The sequence below is a fragment of the Phoenix dactylifera genome, chromosome 16 (assembly GCF_051530095.1).
Source record: "Phoenix dactylifera cultivar Ajwa chromosome 16, Ajwa_hap1_PhDact_Kaust_v1.1, whole genome shotgun sequence".
Taxonomy (NCBI): domain Eukaryota; kingdom Viridiplantae; phylum Streptophyta; class Magnoliopsida; order Arecales; family Arecaceae; genus Phoenix; species Phoenix dactylifera.
The window spans coordinates 22875684-22896561 of NC_143205.1; the positions used below are offsets into that span (position 1 = coordinate 22875684).

The following is a 20878-nucleotide window of genomic DNA, read 5'->3' on the forward strand; positions in this document are numbered from 1 at the left end:
GAGGAGGCTTCAAAAATGGGTCGGTGTCCATTTTGCGCAGCTGCCTTCGGGGGAGCACAGCGATCCTCTAAAAAATTTCCTCTCCGTCCCCCCCTTCGTCCCTCACCCATCTCCTCCTCTCTCTGTTCTTTATTCATATCCAGTTCCCTCCTCCTCCTCTTCCCAAGTAAGGAACAGCAAAGAATGAGCGATGTAAGTTTCTCTCTCTGTAACCTCCTCTTCCGTTTCCTTCTCTTTCCTTTAATAATGCCTCTTCTTCCATTCCATCCTTACTTTGATTCCTCCTCTCTCTTTCTCTCTCCATGAAATTCACATAGATTGTCCTTCATCTCCCTCCCTCTATCTCTCTCTCTCAACACAATTCTTGGTTTCATTCTTACCTTCGTTCTCCCTGAAGAAACGAAGAGAAAAAGGAATGGCCGGGATCGATGCATCCAAGTACTCGCACAGCCCCGTCCACAAGGCCGTCCTGGCCCGCGACTATGAGGCCCTTAAGACCATTATCTCCTCCCTCCCCCGCCTCGCGGAGCCCTCCGAGATCCGCACCGAGGCCGACTCCTTCGCCGAGGAGGCCAAGGCAGACGCCATCTCCGCGGCGCTCGACCGCCGCGACGTCCCTAACCGCGAGACCCCGCTCCACCTCGCCGTCCGCCTCGGCGACGCCACCGCCGCCGAGCTCCTCATGGCCGCCGGCGCTGACTGGAGCCTCCACAACGAGCATGGCTGGAGCGCACTCCACGAGGCCATCTGCGCCCACGAGGAGCACCTCGCCGGCGTCATCGTCCGCCACCACCAGCCCCAGGCCTGGGCCAAGTGGCGCCGCCGCCTTCCCCGCGTCATCGCTACCATGCGGCGGATGCGGGACTTCTACATGGAGATCACCTTCCATTTCGAGAGCTCCGTCATCCCCTTCATCTCGAGAATCGCCCCCTCCGACACCTACAAGATCTGGAAGAGGGGCTCCAATCTGCGCGCCGACATGACGCTCGCCGGATTCGACGGATTCAAGATTCAGCGGGCCGACCAGAGCATTCTCTTCCTCGGGGAGGGCTCGGAGGACGGCAACGTGCCCTCCGGATCGCTGTGCATCGTCTCGCACAAGGACAAGGAGGTGGTGAATGCTCTCGACGGCGCCGGGGCGCCCGCGAGCGATGCCGAGGTCCAGCAGGAAGTCTCGGCCATGTCTAAGACGAACATCTTCCGGCCGGGGATCGACGTGACGCGGGCCGTGCTGCTGCCGCAGCTGAACTGGAGGCGGCAGGAGCGGTCGGAGACGGTCGGCTCGTGGAAGGCCAAGGTGTATGACATGCATCATGTGGTCGTGAGCGTCAAGTCCCGGCGGGTCCCCGGCGTGGCGCCCGACGACGAGGAGGCCGTCGTCCCTTCTTGCAACGACAACGAGACGGAGAACGACAACTACGAGGATATCTTGACCGTGGAGGAGCGGAAGCAACTGCAAATCGCTTTGAAGATGGGGTCGCCGGATATTATTGACGAAGGTCTCTCCGATGACTTTGTGAGGCACCGGCACAGTTGCTACGAGCCGAGAGAAATTCCGGACGAGGATGCGAGTAGTTGGGGCGATGGCGGGAGGAAGCAAGATAAGAAACGCTGGCTCGGCAATTGGGGAAAGAAGGATGATCTTGATCATCACAAGCAGGATTTGCAGCAGAAGATGGCACCGCCAAGGAGCTCACTTTGTGTAGATGAGAAAGTGAGCAACCTCCTTGGGGATTCGCCTCCATCTAGGACTCCTGGTAGCCAGGGAAGGCATTCGATAGGGATTGCCTGCAGGAGAGAGGACATAAAAGAGGCAAGGGTCAGGGATTTGAAGAAATCTACAGCGAATCTGGAGAATGGGAGTCGACGCCGGGAGAGCGAGTTCAAGAGAGCTTTGAGGCCTGTTCTCTGGCTTTCTCCTGACTTTCCAATTAGGACCGAGGAGTTTCTGCCACTGCTCGACATACTTGCGAATAAGGTGAAGGCGATTCGCCGCTTGCAAGAACTGCTAACTACAAAACTTCCTTCTGGGACTTTTCCAGTCAAGGTATGGCCTAATGACATATGTTGAATGGGTCTTTTACTTATTTCAGACTTTAATAATTTCTTCAGCAAGTATTTCCTTTTCTATTCCTCATGTTGATAATCTTTGTTGCATATCTGATAGCCAGATGTAGTTTCATCTTGTTAGCTGTAATTGGTCATATCTTTTGCAAACTTACATAGATTGGTATCTTCCATTTTTGTTGTTAGTCAAGGAATCTGCCAGTTCTTTTTTGTGACATCTTATTTCTTCAGATGGATTTCTAAATGTTGTTATCAGAATGTTTTAATAGAAGATGGGTGCTTGAATGGTCAAACTTTATCTCGATTTTCTGGACACTAACTCGTCCTCCTAGAAAATAATTTGTGATTTACAACCAAGTACTTGATCAAACTGAGTCGCATGCTAAAGGGTTGGCCTTTATGATGGTGCTTATGTATATGGATGATAGAGCTACATTTACATTTGTAGGGTCCTCTGGCCCGAAAAATGAAAGATTTTCAGTCTCTGATGGGTTGATAAATGCCGAGCTTTTCTAATCTAATTTTTGGTTTTTATAGTGGATCTCACAATCATATCAATTTGAGCTGGAATTCTGAAATGGTTATCTTGTAATCCAGCAAACTACTTTTCATATTCCTCTCACTGTTTATCTCCCTTTTGTTCCTTATGCAAGAACCTGCTTCTGTAGCACACACCTTTTGCATGCATAGATTTCTATTGTCATGCAATCATTTTTGAGGCACGAGAGTTGTTACTAGGTCGATCTAGTTCTGAACACCATAGCTCGTGATCATGAAGATATTAATACTTGTGCCATTCAAGAATGTTGTGCACTATCAAGAAAAAAAAAGAATGTTGTGTGAAAAAGCACATATTTTATGAAAGTCTAGACAAATTTCCACCTTCGCTTTTCTGTTTAATCCATGTTTGGAAAGGTGATCTTCAAAATCAATAAAGCTTGAGAAGCCAACAATAGACTGGTACTTGGAAGAAATCTTAGATGAATGTTTAAGAGATGGGGATCAAAAATTTGATCTGTAGTCCAATCATCTTGCTTTGAGAAGGGCAGATCTCAACTTCTCAAATAAATTATCTTCATAATTATTTGGAGTAACTGTATTTACCATTTTGCTAACTAGTGGTGAAGATTGATCTTTTCTCTATCCCTCCTTGTTTCAATTTTGTAGAAAGGAGCGCAATCACATTCTTGGCATCATAAGCTCTATTTGATGACGAAATCTGTTATTTTATATATTGAGAGGAAACCTATACCTAATGAAAAATTATTTGCTTCAAATATCTTATATAACCATGATTTGGAAATATTCTTACACTATCTGGATGCTTTGTACCTTGGAACATCAGAAATTCCTTGGATAACAACAGGAAGCTACTATCTGCACTTTCATGTTTGTTTTTCTACGAAAGAACAGTCATTCCCTGCGGCATTAGTATATCAGGTGCTCACTGTGCTCTTCTTGATATGTGGATGACCGTCTCTTTCCTCTGTTGATACTACCTTGGAAAGGGGTGCAGCCGAGTAAATAAGTAGCTTAAACATATGCTAGGGAAACACTAGTTCTATGCAAATGGACTGGTTGTGCAGGGCGCGAGTGTCATCCATTTGGTATGGACCATTAAGTTGACAAAAACTTCTAGTTTTCTATCAGTCTTACATTGCACGGTGGATATCGGAGAACTAAGGAAAAAAAGACTTTTTATTGATGGACCATAACTGATTCACATTTAGAAGTTTGGTGCCTGAACCTAGAATATGGCAGCTGAGCTTTGGTGTGGGAATCTTGGAACCTTCTTTGTGTCCTTCAGACTTCTCAAATCTATGGTCAAGCTGACCACCTGGTAGGTTGGCTGGAAATGCTCTTGGACTCAGAAGACTTAATTCTGCTAGATGAGTTGGTGCTCTTGGTTTTTGAGTGCTTCTCAGATTTTCTTTACATGCTCCATAATTTTGGTATCCATTGGGGTTATTTTAGGGGTTGGAGGTGTCCTGAGTGGCAAATGGTGAGTCAAAGCGCACACCACAGACCACAGGGCAAGGAATGAGTGGAGTGCCAGGTACATAAGAAGTGTTTATATTCTGTAGAAGTTATCATTAGGAGGTAAAAAACTAAGAATGTAGTATTAATCTGATATGTAAAGCAGGCATCGCGAGGACAGTTAGGTAGATAAGCATAGTTTGTGGAATCATGGTTGTGTAGTTCAACGGGGAAATAAAGCATGCCCTGTTTCTTGAGTTCAGAGTTGGAGCTCCACAGCGCTATTTGACAGTTTGGTTAATGGTGATGGCTTAGAAATAATTGGCATAGCTACAGTACTATGCATTTTTCAGTGTTTTGCATTGTTAATAGGGCTTGGGACAGAAACATCTAGAGCTTCTCTCTCTCCCTCTGAGTAAAACCTTTTTGCTTGGCTATTGTCTACATGTTTTGAGTTGTTACCTTAAGTTTTTTGATAGAATGCTACCTTGAAAATTTTGTGGCTACCTGATTTTGTGTATGACCAATTAGAGGATGCTAATGATTGGTCGGATTCTTGTAGCCTGCAAAGTTTTACTTATTCTTGTTATAGTTTTGTTGGCCTGCTTCCCACCAGATTTGTTATCTAGATAAGGTTTCCAAGAGCAACCTTGAAATTTCGACACAAGTATCAGGGGGCTGCATAACGGTAACTGAACTGGGCTTCGCTTATTGTTTGAATTACTCTCGAATTGTTGGGTTGCTTGTGAACCCATGGTCAAATATATTCCCTTTGAGCTCTTTTGCTTCTGATAATTTTATAAACTTCCCATTTATTCCGGATGTCCTTTCATGTAGTCTCTCTTTCTGAGCACATGGTGGTTATTTTCAGGTTGCCATCCCAGTTGTGCCTACCATCAGAGTCCTCGTCACGTTTACCAAGTTCGAAGAATTACAGCCATTGGAAGATTTCTCCACACCTCCTTCGAGTCCTGAGAAGAACCACCCTAGTAAAAAGCAGCCCTCAAGTTCATGGCTTCAGTGGATCAAGGGATCTTCCCATCAGAAACGATCAAAATCATCAGGACCAAGCAACTGTGTTGAAAACATCGAGGATCCTTTCACGATACCCCCAGATTATACTTGGATATCGCCTGAAGCAAAGAAAAAGAAATTGCAGGACAATAAGTGCAAATCTAAGAAGAGGCCAGAGCAAACTAGACAAGGGAAGGCAAGAATCTGAGTCCGCGAGAGATGCAACGGTGCCCGGATGGAGCCTGTGGGCAAAACCGTGTAAACTCCATGAGATTTTAAATTCCTGGGCGATGCTCGAAGTGAAATGAATTCCAGAAGCCTTCTGCGGAAACTGATTTTAACCTACGTTGGTGAGTTAGATCCGTCGGCGCATTCTTTCTGGTGATGAAGGATTTCCCTGCAGTGTAATTTTTTGAACGCAACATTATGAAGTCTTGCTCGAGTCATTTTTGTCCTTGGTCATCTAATTTGAATATTATGATAATTTTGAATTTTGGATACCGTTGCAAAATAGTTTCATCCTTGAGGATACCCTCATAATGGGCCTTGTGGGAGCGACATATATTCAGTCCATGCATAATGGATACTTATCATATGCATTAGTTTGGCTACAAAGATTCTATTGCGTTCATTTATATATTTTTTTTCAGGTGTTTGCTTTGATGAACCAAATTACCTTCTGAGAGAAATACATTTGATCGACATGTTGCCTACCATAAACAAATTAATCTTGCAGGTCCCATATGGCTCCATGACAGTACGTTACATTCGATCAACATTTTTGCTACCATAAACAAATTACTTTCTGCGAGGAATACCACAAAGAAATTGTTACGGGCAGGATACACCAATGTCGAAGTCACGGCCTCGTCGCAATGGCTGTAACGAAATTAAATTTTTTCAGTTTATCGTTATTTTTCAACTACTTAGCGATAAAACCGGAGCAAAATGTAGTTGGCCAAGAAAGAACCGGAGGACTGTTTCCTCAAGAAAAATACTAAACACCCTTCTAGTAAGTAAATAAGAGGTGGGCCCCCTGATGTGTGGTCCTTTCACGCTAGTCGGGAGGTCTTGATCTCGGTGTAATGAAGCGTTGGGGGTGTGTCTCTCGCGAAAGAAGGACTTACTTTCCTTCGTGCGTATCCACCGTTGGATCATCAGCTACTAGCGTTGAGAGCTGTGCCAACGGATGAATGACGAGTTCGGAGTGCTTTGGGATCTGTGTAGTGGGTTATCCAACGGTGTTTTCGTGCGAAGGAAGGTGAGCCGTTCTTTCTCGGGAACGATACAACCCGGTCTCGTGAAGAAATCACGTGTTTAGTTGCAGCTCGCTCAGGAACCAGCCACTGACCGTTGCTTCAACGCTGACGTCACAAAAAGCCTTTCAGGCCACGTGGCAATATTTTGTCCCCAGGAAACGCGACAGCCTTACTACCTTGACGGTGCAGAGGTGCCCATCGCCCCTCTACGATAACCGCCACGTGTCCCCCCACCGTCCAGGCCTTCTCCTTTGAGCCCGGTGGCCGGGAGCCACGTAAATAAAAAGAAAAAAGAAAAGAAACACGCGACACCTCGTCTGAGACGCTAGCGGCATATCCTCTAGTGTTTGTCGGCCCCGGTCCAATTTTCCCTTATTACCTCTTTCTTTGTCTACTCCGTCTGGTGCTTCTTTTGCAGCTGCATTTGCTTTTCATATGAAGAATTTTTTTATCTCGTTACGTATTGGATGGGACGGATGCTATAAATTGTCCTGAGAAACGCTAGCCTCTTGTAACCACTGACTATAGCTGATCCGCTTCAAGTCTTCGACCGCCTTTCCACGACTCCGGCCAGCGTAGCAACACTATAAAAGGTTTCTCCTCCTCTCTCCGTTTTAACTCTTCGTCTTCTCTCTTGATCTCTGTCCCAGATCTGAGATCAAGAAAGGGGAGAAGAGAGGGGGAGCTCCGCTTTCTTCTGCCATGGAAGCCGCCCCTCAGCTCGTCTACTGTGGCATCAAGCCCTTCCGCCGCTCGCTCGCCCCTTCGCCCGATGGATTCGAAATAGGACGGAGGAGGAATTGCCACCGCCCTATCGCCTCTAGGTCGCCGCGGTCCGGGGTATTCGCGGTGGCCACGGAGCCAAAGTCCGGTAATGCTGGGCCTGATTTCAGATCCTCCTCGTCCAAGACTTCCAACGGAGCCGCGAACGTAAGAAATCGATGTTGAGCTGAGGGTTTCTGGATTTTGTTTTTCTCCGTATGATTCCTTGTTTTGGACTTTTTCTTAATGGTTTCTTGGAATTGTTCAGAGCTCTCAAGGTTCCTCGCGCAAGGCGCCAAATGGGGCCGCGAACGTAAGGAATCGATTTGGAGTTAGGGTTTCTTGATTTTCTAGTAGGGTTTTTTCCCCCCTTTTCCCGGTTTCTGAGACTCCTTTTGGTGGTTTCTTGGCTTTTTCAGAAGTCTCAAGCTTCCTCGCTGAAGGCACCCAATGAGACCACGAACGTAAGAGATAGATTGGGGATAGGGTATTTTTTTTCATTTAAATTTTCTTTACGCTTTTGGTTTCTTTTTTTGTTTCTGATGATTCTTTTTGATGGTTTCTTGGGATTTTTCAGGGACTTGGGAATGTGTCGGAGGAGATCAAGAGGGTGAGGAAGCAGATGGAGGAGGACGAGCAGCTGGCGACACTGATGAGAGGACTCCGCGGTCAGAATCTCTCTGATTCGCAGTTTGCTGATGAGAATATCCGGCTCCGCCTTGTTGAGGTCCGTTCCTTTTGATTTTAATCTTTCCTTTTTCAAGAGTATGTAGGAAGCGCTCCTAGCTTGGCACCGGGAGAATTCAATGTTGAATGCTCGTTCGATGGACCTGCTATGTCGGCATATCTTCGAGCTCTTTTGACGTCTCCGCTGGTATTTTTGTCTCTGCAAGAATGTCTGCTGGTCATGCGAGTTTTATGGCGCGTAGCAGAAAAAGTGGATAGACAAAAACTTCAAATTCATTCTTAATTCTTATCATCATTTATTGAGGTCGATGTAAATTCATTGTTAATGCTTATCATCATATATTGAGGTCAAGAAACTAGATGTGTCACATGAACTCTTACTTTCTGATGACTGCAAATGATCTAAATTAGGGTTTGGGATGTCAGATTGAGTTGTTGGATACACAAAACAGTGGCTTCACAAAGTAATAACTCACATCAGTCAGAGTTAGTTCTGGAGAGTTCTGAAGATCGTTTAAGTTTTTGTTGAAATTATGGTCTCAAGGATTCTCCTGGGAAATTGTTGCCTGTAAATGCGCACTCCAAAAATCAATAAAAACAACGCAAGCATTAATGCTAACATAGTCCATTTATTTGGGATTTTATTGTTTATGTTGTTGAGGGCTTTCTGCATTTACTTATATAGGTACCAGAAATGACCAGCAGTGAGACTTTGCCTTTGGTGTATGATCCTGATATCATAGCGTCTTATTGGGGAAAACGTCCTAGAGCTGTTGCGACACGTGTTGTACAGTTGCTATCTGTTGCTGGCGGCTTTCTATCTCATTTAGCATGGGATTTGGTTACCAAGAAGATCAAAGAGGTATAGCTGCAGGCACAGGCAATTTCTTTTTCCAATAAAAAACAGCTTTTACAATTTGCTGCTGCTTCTGATCCTCGTTGGTCTAGGGTTTGGTACTACAAGGAGGTATCATTCATTAAGTCAGCATATTATTGTGTTATCAATTGTTAATTTTCTTTCCTTCTTTCTTTTTTTTTCAAATGTAAGCAATCTTACAAGATCTATTTGAGTAATTTGGAACTTATAGTTATTTAGTATTTAAATTGGAGGGGATAGTAGGCCATCTTCGTCATTATGTGCAGAGGAAGCACTTACTTGTGACTTGTAGTGTTAACATGTGCTACCAACCCTTAGGAATTATCCCCCTCATAACCTGTTATCAATGCCCTAGATTTGACTTAATGTTATGGGTCAGTTGGCATCCTTACTTTTCACTCATGAATATGATAAGATTCCATGAAATTGCTGGTCATGCATGCTTATTCTGCTGAAGGCAGCTTGTTCTGTTCTTGAGCATGGCTGTTGAAAATTTTGCATTGTGAATGCATAGAACATTGTGGCTACGACCAGAACAGGTCTATGGTCATCAAATGCTTTTCTATTGCTTTTCTGACTGGAAGCTGTGAAAATACTCTCTCTGTATGAATGTATGACTAAGATCATGCTCTCAGTGTACTTATCTGGACTTTTAGCTAGTTACTTTTAAGCTATTCTTTTCTTCTTCTAATACCTGGATTTTTTTTTAAAAAAAAAAATTTCATCTACCCCTTCAATTTCATAGGATTTTTTTCGTGCTTCATGATTTGTCTTTCTGCTTGTATCTTGTAGAACGAAGTTGCAAGAGCCATTGAATTGAGGGAAATTGTAACATCTTTGGGTCCAGCTTACATTAAACTTGGGCAAGCACTAAGTATTCGACCAGACATATTATCTCCTGCTGCAATGACCGAATTGCAGAAGCTCTGTGATAAGGTAACTTATTCACATTTTTCACAAATTTATTAGATACAATATTGAAAATGATATAATTTTAGATTTTAGGTATATTAGTTGCAAGAACAGTAAGTTCTTATCATATAAAATTGATAGCAGTATTGGCTACTAACTCTTAAATTAAAATGCATTAATTTTGTATATATTTCATTCTAAGAAAGAATTTATTTCATAACATTTTTGTCAATACGAATTCTGATCTGTTTGGTGCACTTTATTTGGAAGAAAACTAACACTAGTTTTCAAGTCCATTCTCTGAACGCATGTTACTTGAATTGATTTGGTTTTTGTTTGTGTGATACTCGAAGGTTCCTTCATTTCAAGATGATGTAGCAATGTCCCTTATCAAAGAAGAGCTTGGTCAGCCTTGGTGCAATATCTATTCTGAACTGACTTCCTCTCCAATTGCTGCTGGTAATTTCACCCATCTGTCTCAAAAAAGTTGTTCTGCATTTTTGTTGAAAGTGGCAGTGACATGTATATCAGCAGTGGAATACTTTCTTTTCTTCCTTCCGAACTTTTTGTCAATTATCTTGCCTTTCTATTGTCATATTAGATGCTGATATCTTTTTTTCTAATCTCTTGTGACATAATGCTCTATCTGCAGCATCCTTAGGACAAGTATACAAAGGTCGATTAAAAGAAACTGGCGAGTTGGTGGCTGTCAAAGTACAGCGGCCTTTTGTTCTTGAGACCGTAACAGTAGATCTATACATTATTCGGAAGCTAGGATTGTTTTTGAGAAGATTTCCACAGGTAACATCTATTGCTGAAGCAAATAAAACTGTCACTCCTTCACCAGACTACCACTTATTTATGTTTTGTTTAATCCATCAGGTTTCCATTGACATTGTTGGACTGGTGGATGAATGGGCTTCTCGCTTTTTTGAGGAACTTGATTATATTAATGAAGGTGAAAATGGAACTCTCTTTGCGGAAATGATGAGAGAAGACCTTCCTCAGGTAGTCACTGGTTCTTAACCTTTTTGAATGGTAGAATCAATCATCACCGACCTAACTGTTCAAGATGTAACTAAACTAGTTGGTGAATGCAAAGAAAAGTCCTTCTTTCTTTTAAAATTAAAGCAACTATATGATTATGTTCCTGAAGACACTAGAGGAAGTTGTTAGATTTGGCTTTAGATCAAGAATTTTAATTTGTGATTGCAATTATTAGTTGAATTAGCAGACAAGTTATTACGAAGCTTGGTTCTTTTATTTCCTATGTGCTTCCACACCTAAAATCAGCTCTACCCTTATATCTTCGTAAATAGATATATGGTACTTGATCTATCACTTGGGATCATGGTATGGGGGCTCTAACATTTGAACAATAACGTGCTATGAAACATCCCCTCTTCATCTTGCATTTTCTCTATCATTAGTCTTGGTCAACTGTTGGTCTCTGCCTATGGCAAGGTTGACATGTTTTGTGCAGATGGTGAAGTATGGACCTTAATTTTCATTATAGAAAACCCTCCTTTTGGAGATTTCTCATAAATTTTAATTCAAAATGCTATTTTGAGCTAAGTGATGGAACTGCTCAATTTGCTTGTCATACATGCAACGATCTCTCAGCGTTGTACAAAGCAATCATTAAATTTCTTTCATCTTTTTAGATATACAATAATACTTTTTGGCTAATTTGAAGAATTCTTAACATGTCAGGTTGTAATACCAAAGACTTACCGTAAGTACACATCAAGAAAGGTTCTTACCACACAATGGGTAGAAGGAGAAAAACTATCACAGAGTACGGAGGACGATGTTGGGGAACTGGTTAATGTTGGAGTCATATGCTACCTAAAACAGGTAATGTGACGCCCTTTTTCAGTTCATTACTAATGGAAGTGATGCATGCTGCACCTGCCCATTAGTTTGTGGTTTATTAATAATTTTGCTGCACAGTAGTTTTTCTCTGCCCTTTAACCATAGAAATGAGTTGAAAATATGTCCTTTTCTCTCACCTTTATTACCCACTTGCTTTCTGGAGATCATAAGTTTGAATCTGCAAACTATTTAAACTTAAGATTGTAAATATAGCTACTGCAGTTTTTGAAAATATATTCATTTATTCTAAGCTTTGTGGAAGTGTTGATATAGTTTTATCTGATCATTTTAAAGTTGGATTTACAGTTGCTTGATACTGGTTTCTTCCATGCTGATCCTCATCCTGGAAATATGATTCGTACCCCAGATGGAAAGTTGGCTATACTTGACTTTGGTAATGCTCCACTTTACCTGACTATTTATGGAGGATAATATGTCTATAAGTTTAGGAGTATCATACATGCAAAATTTATTCTTCATCCTATATCCTTGTAGAGTTTAATGCACTTCTAGGAGTTCTAAATACAATACAGACTTCCTTACCCAATAAAATGAAAAGAGTGTAAACATCAAATTATGTCTGCTTATAAAGGCAGTGGGATGCCCTCGTATGTGGCGGATCATTCAGGAGGGATTCCTTAGTTTTCTAAAGCTCATGTACCCATAGCATTTCGGGACATTTTATTTTCTGATTTTCGTGGCTGTATTCATACCAGGTTTGTGTATTACACCATCTGGGCGAAAAAAAGGCAGTAGGAAGGTAAGTGGGCGGGGGAATGAAAGAAGGAAAAATAACTCTCTTATTTTGGTTTCTTTAAAGTCATTAGTCATTAACATGGATCAATCAATGTTTCCCTGACCTCAAATAGATACGTAACAAGCAGATAGATCATATGAATTAAAATCAATGTTTCCTTTACCAAGATTGAATAAATGCTATGAGCATCCAGTTTTGGAGGCACGTGCTATGGAAATAGCAAGATGTATCTGAACAATCTTTTGCTGTGGAAAGGAACTACTGCTAACATAAAAGTTTGCACAAATTGATGAGGTTAAGACATGCTATCTATGTTTAAATATTTATATCAAATTTAAAAATATTTGGTACTATAGGATTTTGAATCTAGGAAAGAAATCATTTGGCTATTGTTGCGGGATTTTCACCCCGGCAACAGCCTTAGTCCCAACCGAGCCGAGCAGAAAGAGACCGCGTCCCCCACGAGGTATTGTCCGCTTTGGGCGCTCCGGTCCGCGCGTCCAGCGCTGACGGAGGGAGACGTTTCCGGCCCGCGCGTCCAGCGCTGACGGGGGGATTGCCCTCACGGTTTTGTCCCACAAAAGGGCCCTCGTAAGGAAAAGGCTTCGCCCTCCTCATTATAAGGCACGGAACCTTTCCGCTCTAGCCGATGTGGGACTAAATTCAAGGCCCCCTCCCCCCCCACAACATAGCCCCCCCAGCGGGAAGGTTCCGGCCAGGTTTTACCCCAACGGGCCCCCACAGTCCTGGAGGGTAGTCAATGGAGAAAGGAGGCTGGCCCTTCCTCTAGCGCCATCTGTTGCGGGATTTTCACCCCGGCAACAGCCTTAGTCCCAACCGAGCCGAGCAGAAAGAGACCGCATCCCCCACGAGGTATTGTCCGCTTTGGGCGCTCCGGTCCGCGCGTCCAGCGCTGACGGAGGGAGACGTTTCCGGCCCGCGCGTCCAGCGCTGACGGGGAGATTGCCCTCACGGTTTTGTCCCACAAAAGGGCCCTCGTAAGGAAAAGGCTTCGCCCTCCTCATTATAAGGCACGGAACCTTTCCGCTCTAGCCGATGTGGGACTAAATTCAAGGCCCCCTCCCCCCCACAACATAGTTCTGTTGCGGGATTTTCACCCCGGCAACAGCCTTAGTCCCAACCGAGCCGAGCAGAAAGAGACCGCGTCCCCCACGAGGTATTGTCCGCTTTGGGCGCTCCGGTCCGCGCGTCCAGCGCTGACGGAGGGAGACGTTTCCGGCCCGCGCGTCCAGCGCTGACGGGGGGATTGCCCTCACGGTTTTGTCCCACAAAAGGGCCCTCGTAAGGAAAAGGCTTCGCCCTCCTCATTATAAGGCACGGAACCTTTCCGCTCTAGCCGATGTGGGACTAAATTCAAGGCCCCCTCCCCTCCCCACAACATAGCCCCCCCAGCGGGAAGGTTCCGGCCAGGTTTTACCCCAACGGGCCCCCACAGTCCTGGAGGGTAGTCAATGGAGAAAGGAGGCTGGCCCTTCCTCTAGCGCCATCTGTTGCGGGATTTTCACCCCGGCAACAGCCTTAGTCCCAACCGAGCCGAGCAGAAAGAGACCGCGTCCCCCACGAGGTATTGTCCGCTTTGGGCGCTCCGGTCCGCGCGTCCAGCGCTGACGGAGGGAGACGTTTCCGGCCCGCGCGTCCAGCGCTGACGGGGGGATTGCCCTCACGGTTTTGTCCCACAAAAGGGCCCTCGTAAGGAAAAGGCTTCGCCCTCCTCATTATAAGGCACGGAACCTTTCCGCTCTAGCCGATGTGGGACTAAATTCAAGACCCCCTCCCCCCCCCCCACAACAGCTATCAAAGTCTGCTGGTTCTAAATATTCATATCTTCTAGGTTTGGTACACTGGCAAATGTCTCTCTTTAATCTTGCCTAGGGGAAAGGATAAAATGAGGTGATATCTGGAAATGCTTAGTGAGTTAGTGTATGTTCGTGTTGCTATTTTCCGGAAAGATTGGCTGGTATCCTATGAGAGGGAACATTTCAGATGAGCATGGTTTTATCATTTAAAATGATTTGAGTTACAGAAAACCTCATCTTAGGAAGACATCCCACAGGTTCGCATGATTAGGCATTCCCTGATGCATCAAATTTGTTTGATTTAAAATTTAAGATTCCACAGCAAGTCATTCATCTTCTTTTCCTACTTCGTCTCAAACATCACATGTGACTGCATTCATGTCATATAAATCCAATTGCAAGCCATTTGGAAGTGCTTCTATCTGAACTCTGCCTAAACTTTGTTCACATATGCACATATCCGTAATATAAATCTGAGATATAAATTTCAACACTCATAAAAAGAATAAATTTCAAAACTCATAAAAAGAATGAGAACTTTATGCAATTAAAATAAGGTGCAAGGAGTCCTTTCTAGAACCCCATTTTGGCAACGCCTTGCACAATCAGGTATCGTTGCACAATCTCCAGTGTGATTTTAAGGGACATAGAAGGCATCCCTGGGCTTTATGATCTCTCGAATTCCATTTGTTTGATTTTGGTCTTGATCAACCACTATTGTTTGTTATCCATCTGAAGCTTAGGTGTTGGCCTTTATAGAACGTACTAAAGCCATATATTCAATAGTCTATCATGTTATAGTCATATGTTTGGAAAAGGCTTGATGATTGTCTGTGACTGTGAGCATGCTATAGTCATACCAGTTAAAGTCTTGATTTGATAGTTCCATGAGAGTAAGCATAACACTCAAAAAAAAAAAAAATACATCATATGTCTAGGTTATTTTGCACTGTATATCTAGAGCAGTTAGTTACAAAAATTAAGTGCAATTAGCCATAACCATGGCCATCAAGCCTTGTCTCTACCATTTGTGGTTGGCTTTATGAGTTAATCTACCAACCACTCCTATTAAGGGTGACCTCTTTAGTTATTTCAATATTAGGTGCAATTACTAGAGTAAAGTTATGGAATGAGGCGAAAGAAAACCCAAGGTTAATGAGCCTTTGGCAATGGGTAAAGGTCTCTTGAAACTTCTACAATGAGTCACTTGAAAATGACCATACCAAATCATTTTACGTCATGTCTACTATTGGCAACATTGACATCAAATGATACACATGCATGTTATAAGACATACATATTTGACGAATCCCGACTATTCTTGGTGAAATGAATGCTTGGCTTTATTTACACATGAATTCATGTTCGAAACATTTAGGCATATCTTGTATCCTTTTAATCTTAAACAAAAAGAAAAATGAACATGCTTGTGTATATTGGAGAGTGTCTAATCTGGATTGTTGGTGCATGCTTTATAAAATGATTGGCATATTTTGAAATGTCAAAGCAAGCAAAGCATAAGCACAAAAGGGGAGCTTTTTTGTTAATTGACAGCTGACCTTTAGATTTGTGATGTTGATGATAAAAATTGCATCTCAACCATTTTCCTTTTGGTGTGTGCTTGAGTGAAACTCTCTGCTGCTTTCTTGCATAATTATCTCTACCATTATGTTCTCATGGGTCTTTTGGCTCATTTATCTTGAGATTCATAAAATGGAAACAAGAATTGATCCTTGACTCTAACTAGGTGAGATGTAAAATTGTTATTCACCATGTTTCTTCTACTTTTCAAAGTTTAAATACTCTAATACAACTTTACATGTGTGTTTGCTGTTTTTATGCTATTAAGCATATTCACAAGTTCATTTTTCTACTATATGCAATATGAACTACTTCTGGTGGGAGATGATGTTAATTTTTTCCGATTTGCAACCAGTTGTTCTGCTTTCATCATTTTGTAGGCTTCTGTAACGGACATGAATGATACAATTCATGCCATTTCTGATTCAGGCCTTGTGACAAGATTGACTGATGATAAAAAGTATGGTATGATTGAAGCAATAGCTCACCTTATTCATCGTGACTATGGTGCTATTGTCAAGGACTTCGTCAAACTCGATTTCATTCCGGATGGGGTTAATTTGGATCCAATATTGCCTGTCCTAGCTAAAGTTTTTGATCAAGCACTTGAAGGAGGGGGTGCAAAAAATATTAATTTTCAGGAGCTAGCTTCTGATTTGGCTCAAATAACATTTGATTATCCATTCAGAATACCCCCATATTTTGCTTTAATCATCAGAGCTATTGGAGTATTAGAAGGCATAGCATTAGTGGGAAATCCTGATTTTGCCATTGTAGATGAAGCTTATCCGTATATTGCACAGGTATGCTTTTTCAACTGATATTGTTATAGTTTTCTTAATTGCCATACATCACTTGTTATATCTTGATCTTACAGTGAACATGTATGCATTATTCGTTGCTGGTGATATATTACCAAGCCATGATTCTTGTATGAAGAGATCGTTGTCCCATCTATATGTTGAAGTTGAGCTGCACCTTTGTTTGTAAAACTAGTTTGTGTGCATTATGATATTCCTGGATATAATGTAGGGAAATATCACATATTAATTCAATACCTTGATATTATTTCTGCTTGTAGCATAAGCAACTCTGGACCTGTACAGTATTCCATTTCTTTTTTGGATTAATAGTAACTCATATTGGAATAAACATTGCGAAGATGTAAATGATCATATATTTTAGCCAAATGTGATAACCTGGTCAACCTTTACTTTTATATTTGTGTACATTATATAACCACACCGTGAATAAAATGTATTGGTATGGTTCCATCATAATTCACTTCATTCCATATAGATTTTATTTTAGTTCTTATACCTCCAGGTTCTAATTTTTCTAATATTTTTTTTCAATTACAGAGACTTTTAACTGATGAATCCCCTCGATTAAGGAAGGCGTTGCGTTATACTATATATGGAAAATCTGGAGTTTTTGATGCAGAGAGATTCATTGATGTTATGCAAGCCTTTGAGAATTTCATTAGTGCAGCAAAAAGTGGGGGTGGTGAGAACATGAACGGAAATATGGCTGATCTTGGAGTTTTGCAAATTCAACCAGGCTATTTAATTCCGGTATTTCCGGCAATAGTACCTCAGGCAGAGCAGCCAATCAGAACAAGGGCAGCCCTCGCATTTCTTCTGTCTGAAAAAGGGAGCTTCTTTCGAGAATTTATTCTGGATGAGGTAGATTTCTTTGATATTTTATTATTTTTAATGGGTACACACATTGTATAATGTGGCTTTATATTTGTTGTACCATAGTGGGATCCCCGCAATGAACTAAGTCATATTCCATCATTTTCTGTTTATACAAAATTGACCCAAATGAGTCTTTTGTCATATTGCTCGTGAGTCTCAAATCCTCAAGTCACACATCTTTCAAAAATTTTTATTCTGGTCTATGTTCTACAAACTTCTTTGGATATGCTTTTGATTTTTGTGTCCAGAAGGTAAAAACTGTATCAATTATGATCACTGTGCTTATTGTTATTTTTTTTTTAAAGATTGTAGTTTATCCATGGTTTTCAAGTCTAATCCAACCATTTCTTGTCTTGATGGTAATATGGTCGTATCAGTTTAAGGAAGCAGTTAATCTAGAATGGACAATCATGTGATATTATTAATAGATTTGCTCTTTTAACAGTAACTTTCACTCCTGCAAACCATTGGGAACATGTTAATGAACTTAGAAAAAATGAAAGCTGATTTAGTCATGCTTGGTCTATGCGTGAGCTTCATATGTAATCATTGAGTATATGCTACAGAGCGTTTATTGCTTGTAAAGTATATCCAGATTCATTGGCTGTCTGATGGTATATTTATTGTGACTGCTTTTCTAGCTGCAAATTTGAGAAATTTCAATTTTTGCAAGTTGCTTCTTGTGGTGCATTGCTCACCTGCCAACAATTTTCTATGACTTTAAAGATTTTCATATTTTCTTGGTGGGTGGGTAGGGCACATACATTTGATTGTGGTTTTCTATTAATTGCAGATTGTCAAAGCAATTGATGCACTTTCAAGAGAGCAGTTGGTACAAATAACTGGAGCTTTGGGAATTGCAAACTCAGCCCCAATTTTCAGCATGGTTCCTCTCAGACCTGCAGCGTTGCTGCCTACAATCACAGAGGAAGATAGGGCCATATTGAATAATGTCCAGAAAGTAGTTAAGTTTCTAACTGCTGGTTCATCGAAATCAACTTTAGATCAGGTAACTCCTGTTATCTATATTGAGTATCCATTGTATAATTTTTTATATGGACTGATGAGATTTTGAGGTTGGTGTTATCTTTTATAAAAGCTTGGTGTAATTGTCACTATTATCTGAAAATGGACTTACGCTATCCTAGTATGACTTCCAGAGGTAGGAAATTACCTTAGAGATTAATTGTTCATGATGCCATTTATGAGTGGTCCATTATCTGCCATTGAACTTGCACTTCTGGACATTTGAACATATATAATTTTGTCAATCTGCCATTTCTTTGGCTCTGCCTCACATTGTGGTGATTATGAAATGCTCATAGCACCTTGATCTTTATAATCAAACTTGTTGGCTTTCCTGTAACGTATCCTTGGTTGTGAGGAAGTATGCCATAACCAACTTCACTATTGTACTTGTAACATCAAGCATTTGTATCTGTTAAATTGGTTCGCATTCTTCTGCATGTTCTTTAGTAGAACCCATCAGATTGTTTTGTTTGAAAGAGAATCCATTAGATTGTTTCTGGAGTTCAACAAAACCCCATCGCTGATTGTGCCAGTGTTCGCTGGATATCAAATAGCCCATCTGATATCTTGTTTAATAATCACTGCACTAGCCCATGGGGAGAGAACCAATGTTCACTTGTTTCACGGGCTTCCTTAGTTCAGTGTTTTGATGCAATCTAATCCTTCATGTTAAACCAACTGGATCTTGCAATAATGAAGTGTTTCTAATATGTTGGCCATTGGCAGGATGTAGATATTGCTTATATCATCCAAGAGCTTCTTCCTGTGCTACCAGGCATCTCTGCAAAAGTGCTGCCAGAGGTGTGGAGCCGGTTATCTTCACGGATATTAGCACGATTGATTAGAGAAACATTTTTGTAGCTTGCAAATCCATATACTTAGACAAATCAGAAAAATTAGCTTTCTTTTGTATATGAAATATGCTCTTCCCTCGGAAGGGACGAATACCATGTATAGTGTTACCTATGCAATTAGTAAGCAGAATTGCAGCCCATATTCTATCCCGTCATCCTCCTCCTTTTCGGTGGAGGAATCCCCTCGTCTATCGGTAAATTCTGTAATAATTCCTATCAGTGAAGTGATAGGTGTTGCAGTTGCTCCTACCAGTTACAATTGAAGCGTCGGCAGGGACTGTTCTATTCATTAATCAAGGGTAAGGTATTTTTTGGTCAATCAGAGATAAATGTTCTGATTGGCCAAGAAAGATTTACCAGGTTTTAAGCTTGCCGAGCTGGTAAGCGGCCTCCAAAATATTTGTTGTATATGCAGTCGGTCAGCCAGAGCATTTGATGCTTTCGTTGGAACCAGTAAAATGCGCATACAGATTAATGTGTAGAAGGTGAACATATAATCAAAATTGTAATCGATCATAATTTAACTATACAAAATCTATTAAAAGATATTAGTATATATTTTAAGTACGCGCAGATAATGGATATAAAATCATTTTGTGGTATTATATGATTCGTGGAAAATAAAATTGGTAGACAGGTTGCTTATAAGGGAACTCTAATTTTGTGTTTTTATACAGTGATCTCATTAGTTATCTTAAGATACATTTTGTATTTTTATATAATGGCAATACATATAGAAATAATAGAATTATCTTTCAAGTGCAATGATTATATAGACCAATAGAAATAAAATTTGATAGATGCCTTTATTTGATTATAATAAGGTTTAAATTTTGTATTTCAATATCTTCATTATTAGAACCATTCTAGGGTCTTATTTGATAAATGGAAAATGGAATTTGATGATGGCCCCTTCCTGGTTAAGATCTAAAATTCATCTTTCCATACATCGACTATGAAATTATTGTAGAATCACTTTCATGGAAAATGAATTTTAATGACTTTTTCATTTATAGTTCATAATAGGGCTCAGATTTTGTATTTCCAATGGTGGCTGCAAAACTATTCTAGGTTTAATTGCGGTTCATTAATTATGTTAAACCTAAATTTCATGTTTCTCACTCTCTAGTTACATTGTAGAACATGGGAAATAAATTTTGATGATAAGTCTTTCTACAGTTTATTGATTATAATATAAGATTTTCTAGTGATTATAAACCATTCGTTCAAGAATAAAATCTAATGATAGGCCCTACCTAATTGTTCATTGTTTATTTTTAGACCTAATTTCATTCTTCAATATAATTACCATAGAACCATTCTGTTGTCAGTGTATGGTTTATGAACGGAGGAAATATTGGAATTGATTATAATAAGGTTTAGTTTATTTATATATAGTAGTCATAAATTTATTGTAGGATCAATATATGAAACATGGAAAATAAAATTTAATGACAATTTTTTTTATTAATTATATTAGGTTTCATATTGATGTTTTAACGTAGTAATCATATGATCACTATATGAAATGTGGGAAAAATGACATTTAACGCCCATATAGTTTACTGATTATAAAAAAGCCTATCAATGTTATTATATAGTTAATATATACATAATGATGGACTTATAGTAATTATATGAAACATGGAAAATGAAATATGGTATAGTTTGAAATCGCTGGTGAGAAAAGTTTTGCAAATAGATTAGATC

General features: G+C 40.9%; 2 protein-coding genes across 3 annotated transcripts; both read left to right on the forward strand.

Moving 5' to 3' along the window:
- LOC103711881 (uncharacterized) lies at positions 1 to 5569 on the forward strand. The gene is made up of 3 exons (XM_026806509.4): positions 1 to 192; positions 398 to 2047; positions 4916 to 5569. The coding sequence occupies exons 1-3, from the start codon at positions 16 to 18 to the stop codon at positions 5264 to 5266; spliced, it is 2178 nt and encodes a 725-aa protein (XP_026662310.4). The 5' UTR covers positions 1 to 15; the 3' UTR covers positions 5267 to 5569.
- Positions 5570 to 6525: 956 nt separating this feature from the next.
- LOC103711880 (Protein kinase superfamily protein) lies at positions 6526 to 19308 on the forward strand. 2 transcript variants are annotated; one of them, XM_008798193.6, is made up of 15 exons: positions 6526 to 7247; positions 7348 to 7392; positions 7499 to 7543; positions 7657 to 7806; positions 8452 to 8628; positions 9436 to 9579; positions 9909 to 10014; positions 10208 to 10356; positions 10438 to 10563; positions 11269 to 11412; positions 11737 to 11824; positions 16015 to 16388; positions 16947 to 17270; positions 18079 to 18294; positions 19041 to 19308. In XM_008798193.6, exons 1-15 carry the CDS (start codon positions 7020 to 7022, stop codon positions 19173 to 19175), a joined length of 2451 nt encoding a protein of 816 aa, XP_008796415.3. In that variant the 5' UTR covers positions 6526 to 7019; the 3' UTR covers positions 19176 to 19308. The 2 variants fall into 2 exon arrangements, with proteins under 2 accessions (XP_008796415.3, XP_088569204.2); XM_088713078.2 differs by lacking the exon at positions 6526 to 7247 and having other exon boundaries at positions 7499 to 7566.
- The last annotated feature ends 1570 nt before the right edge of the window (positions 19309 to 20878 follow it).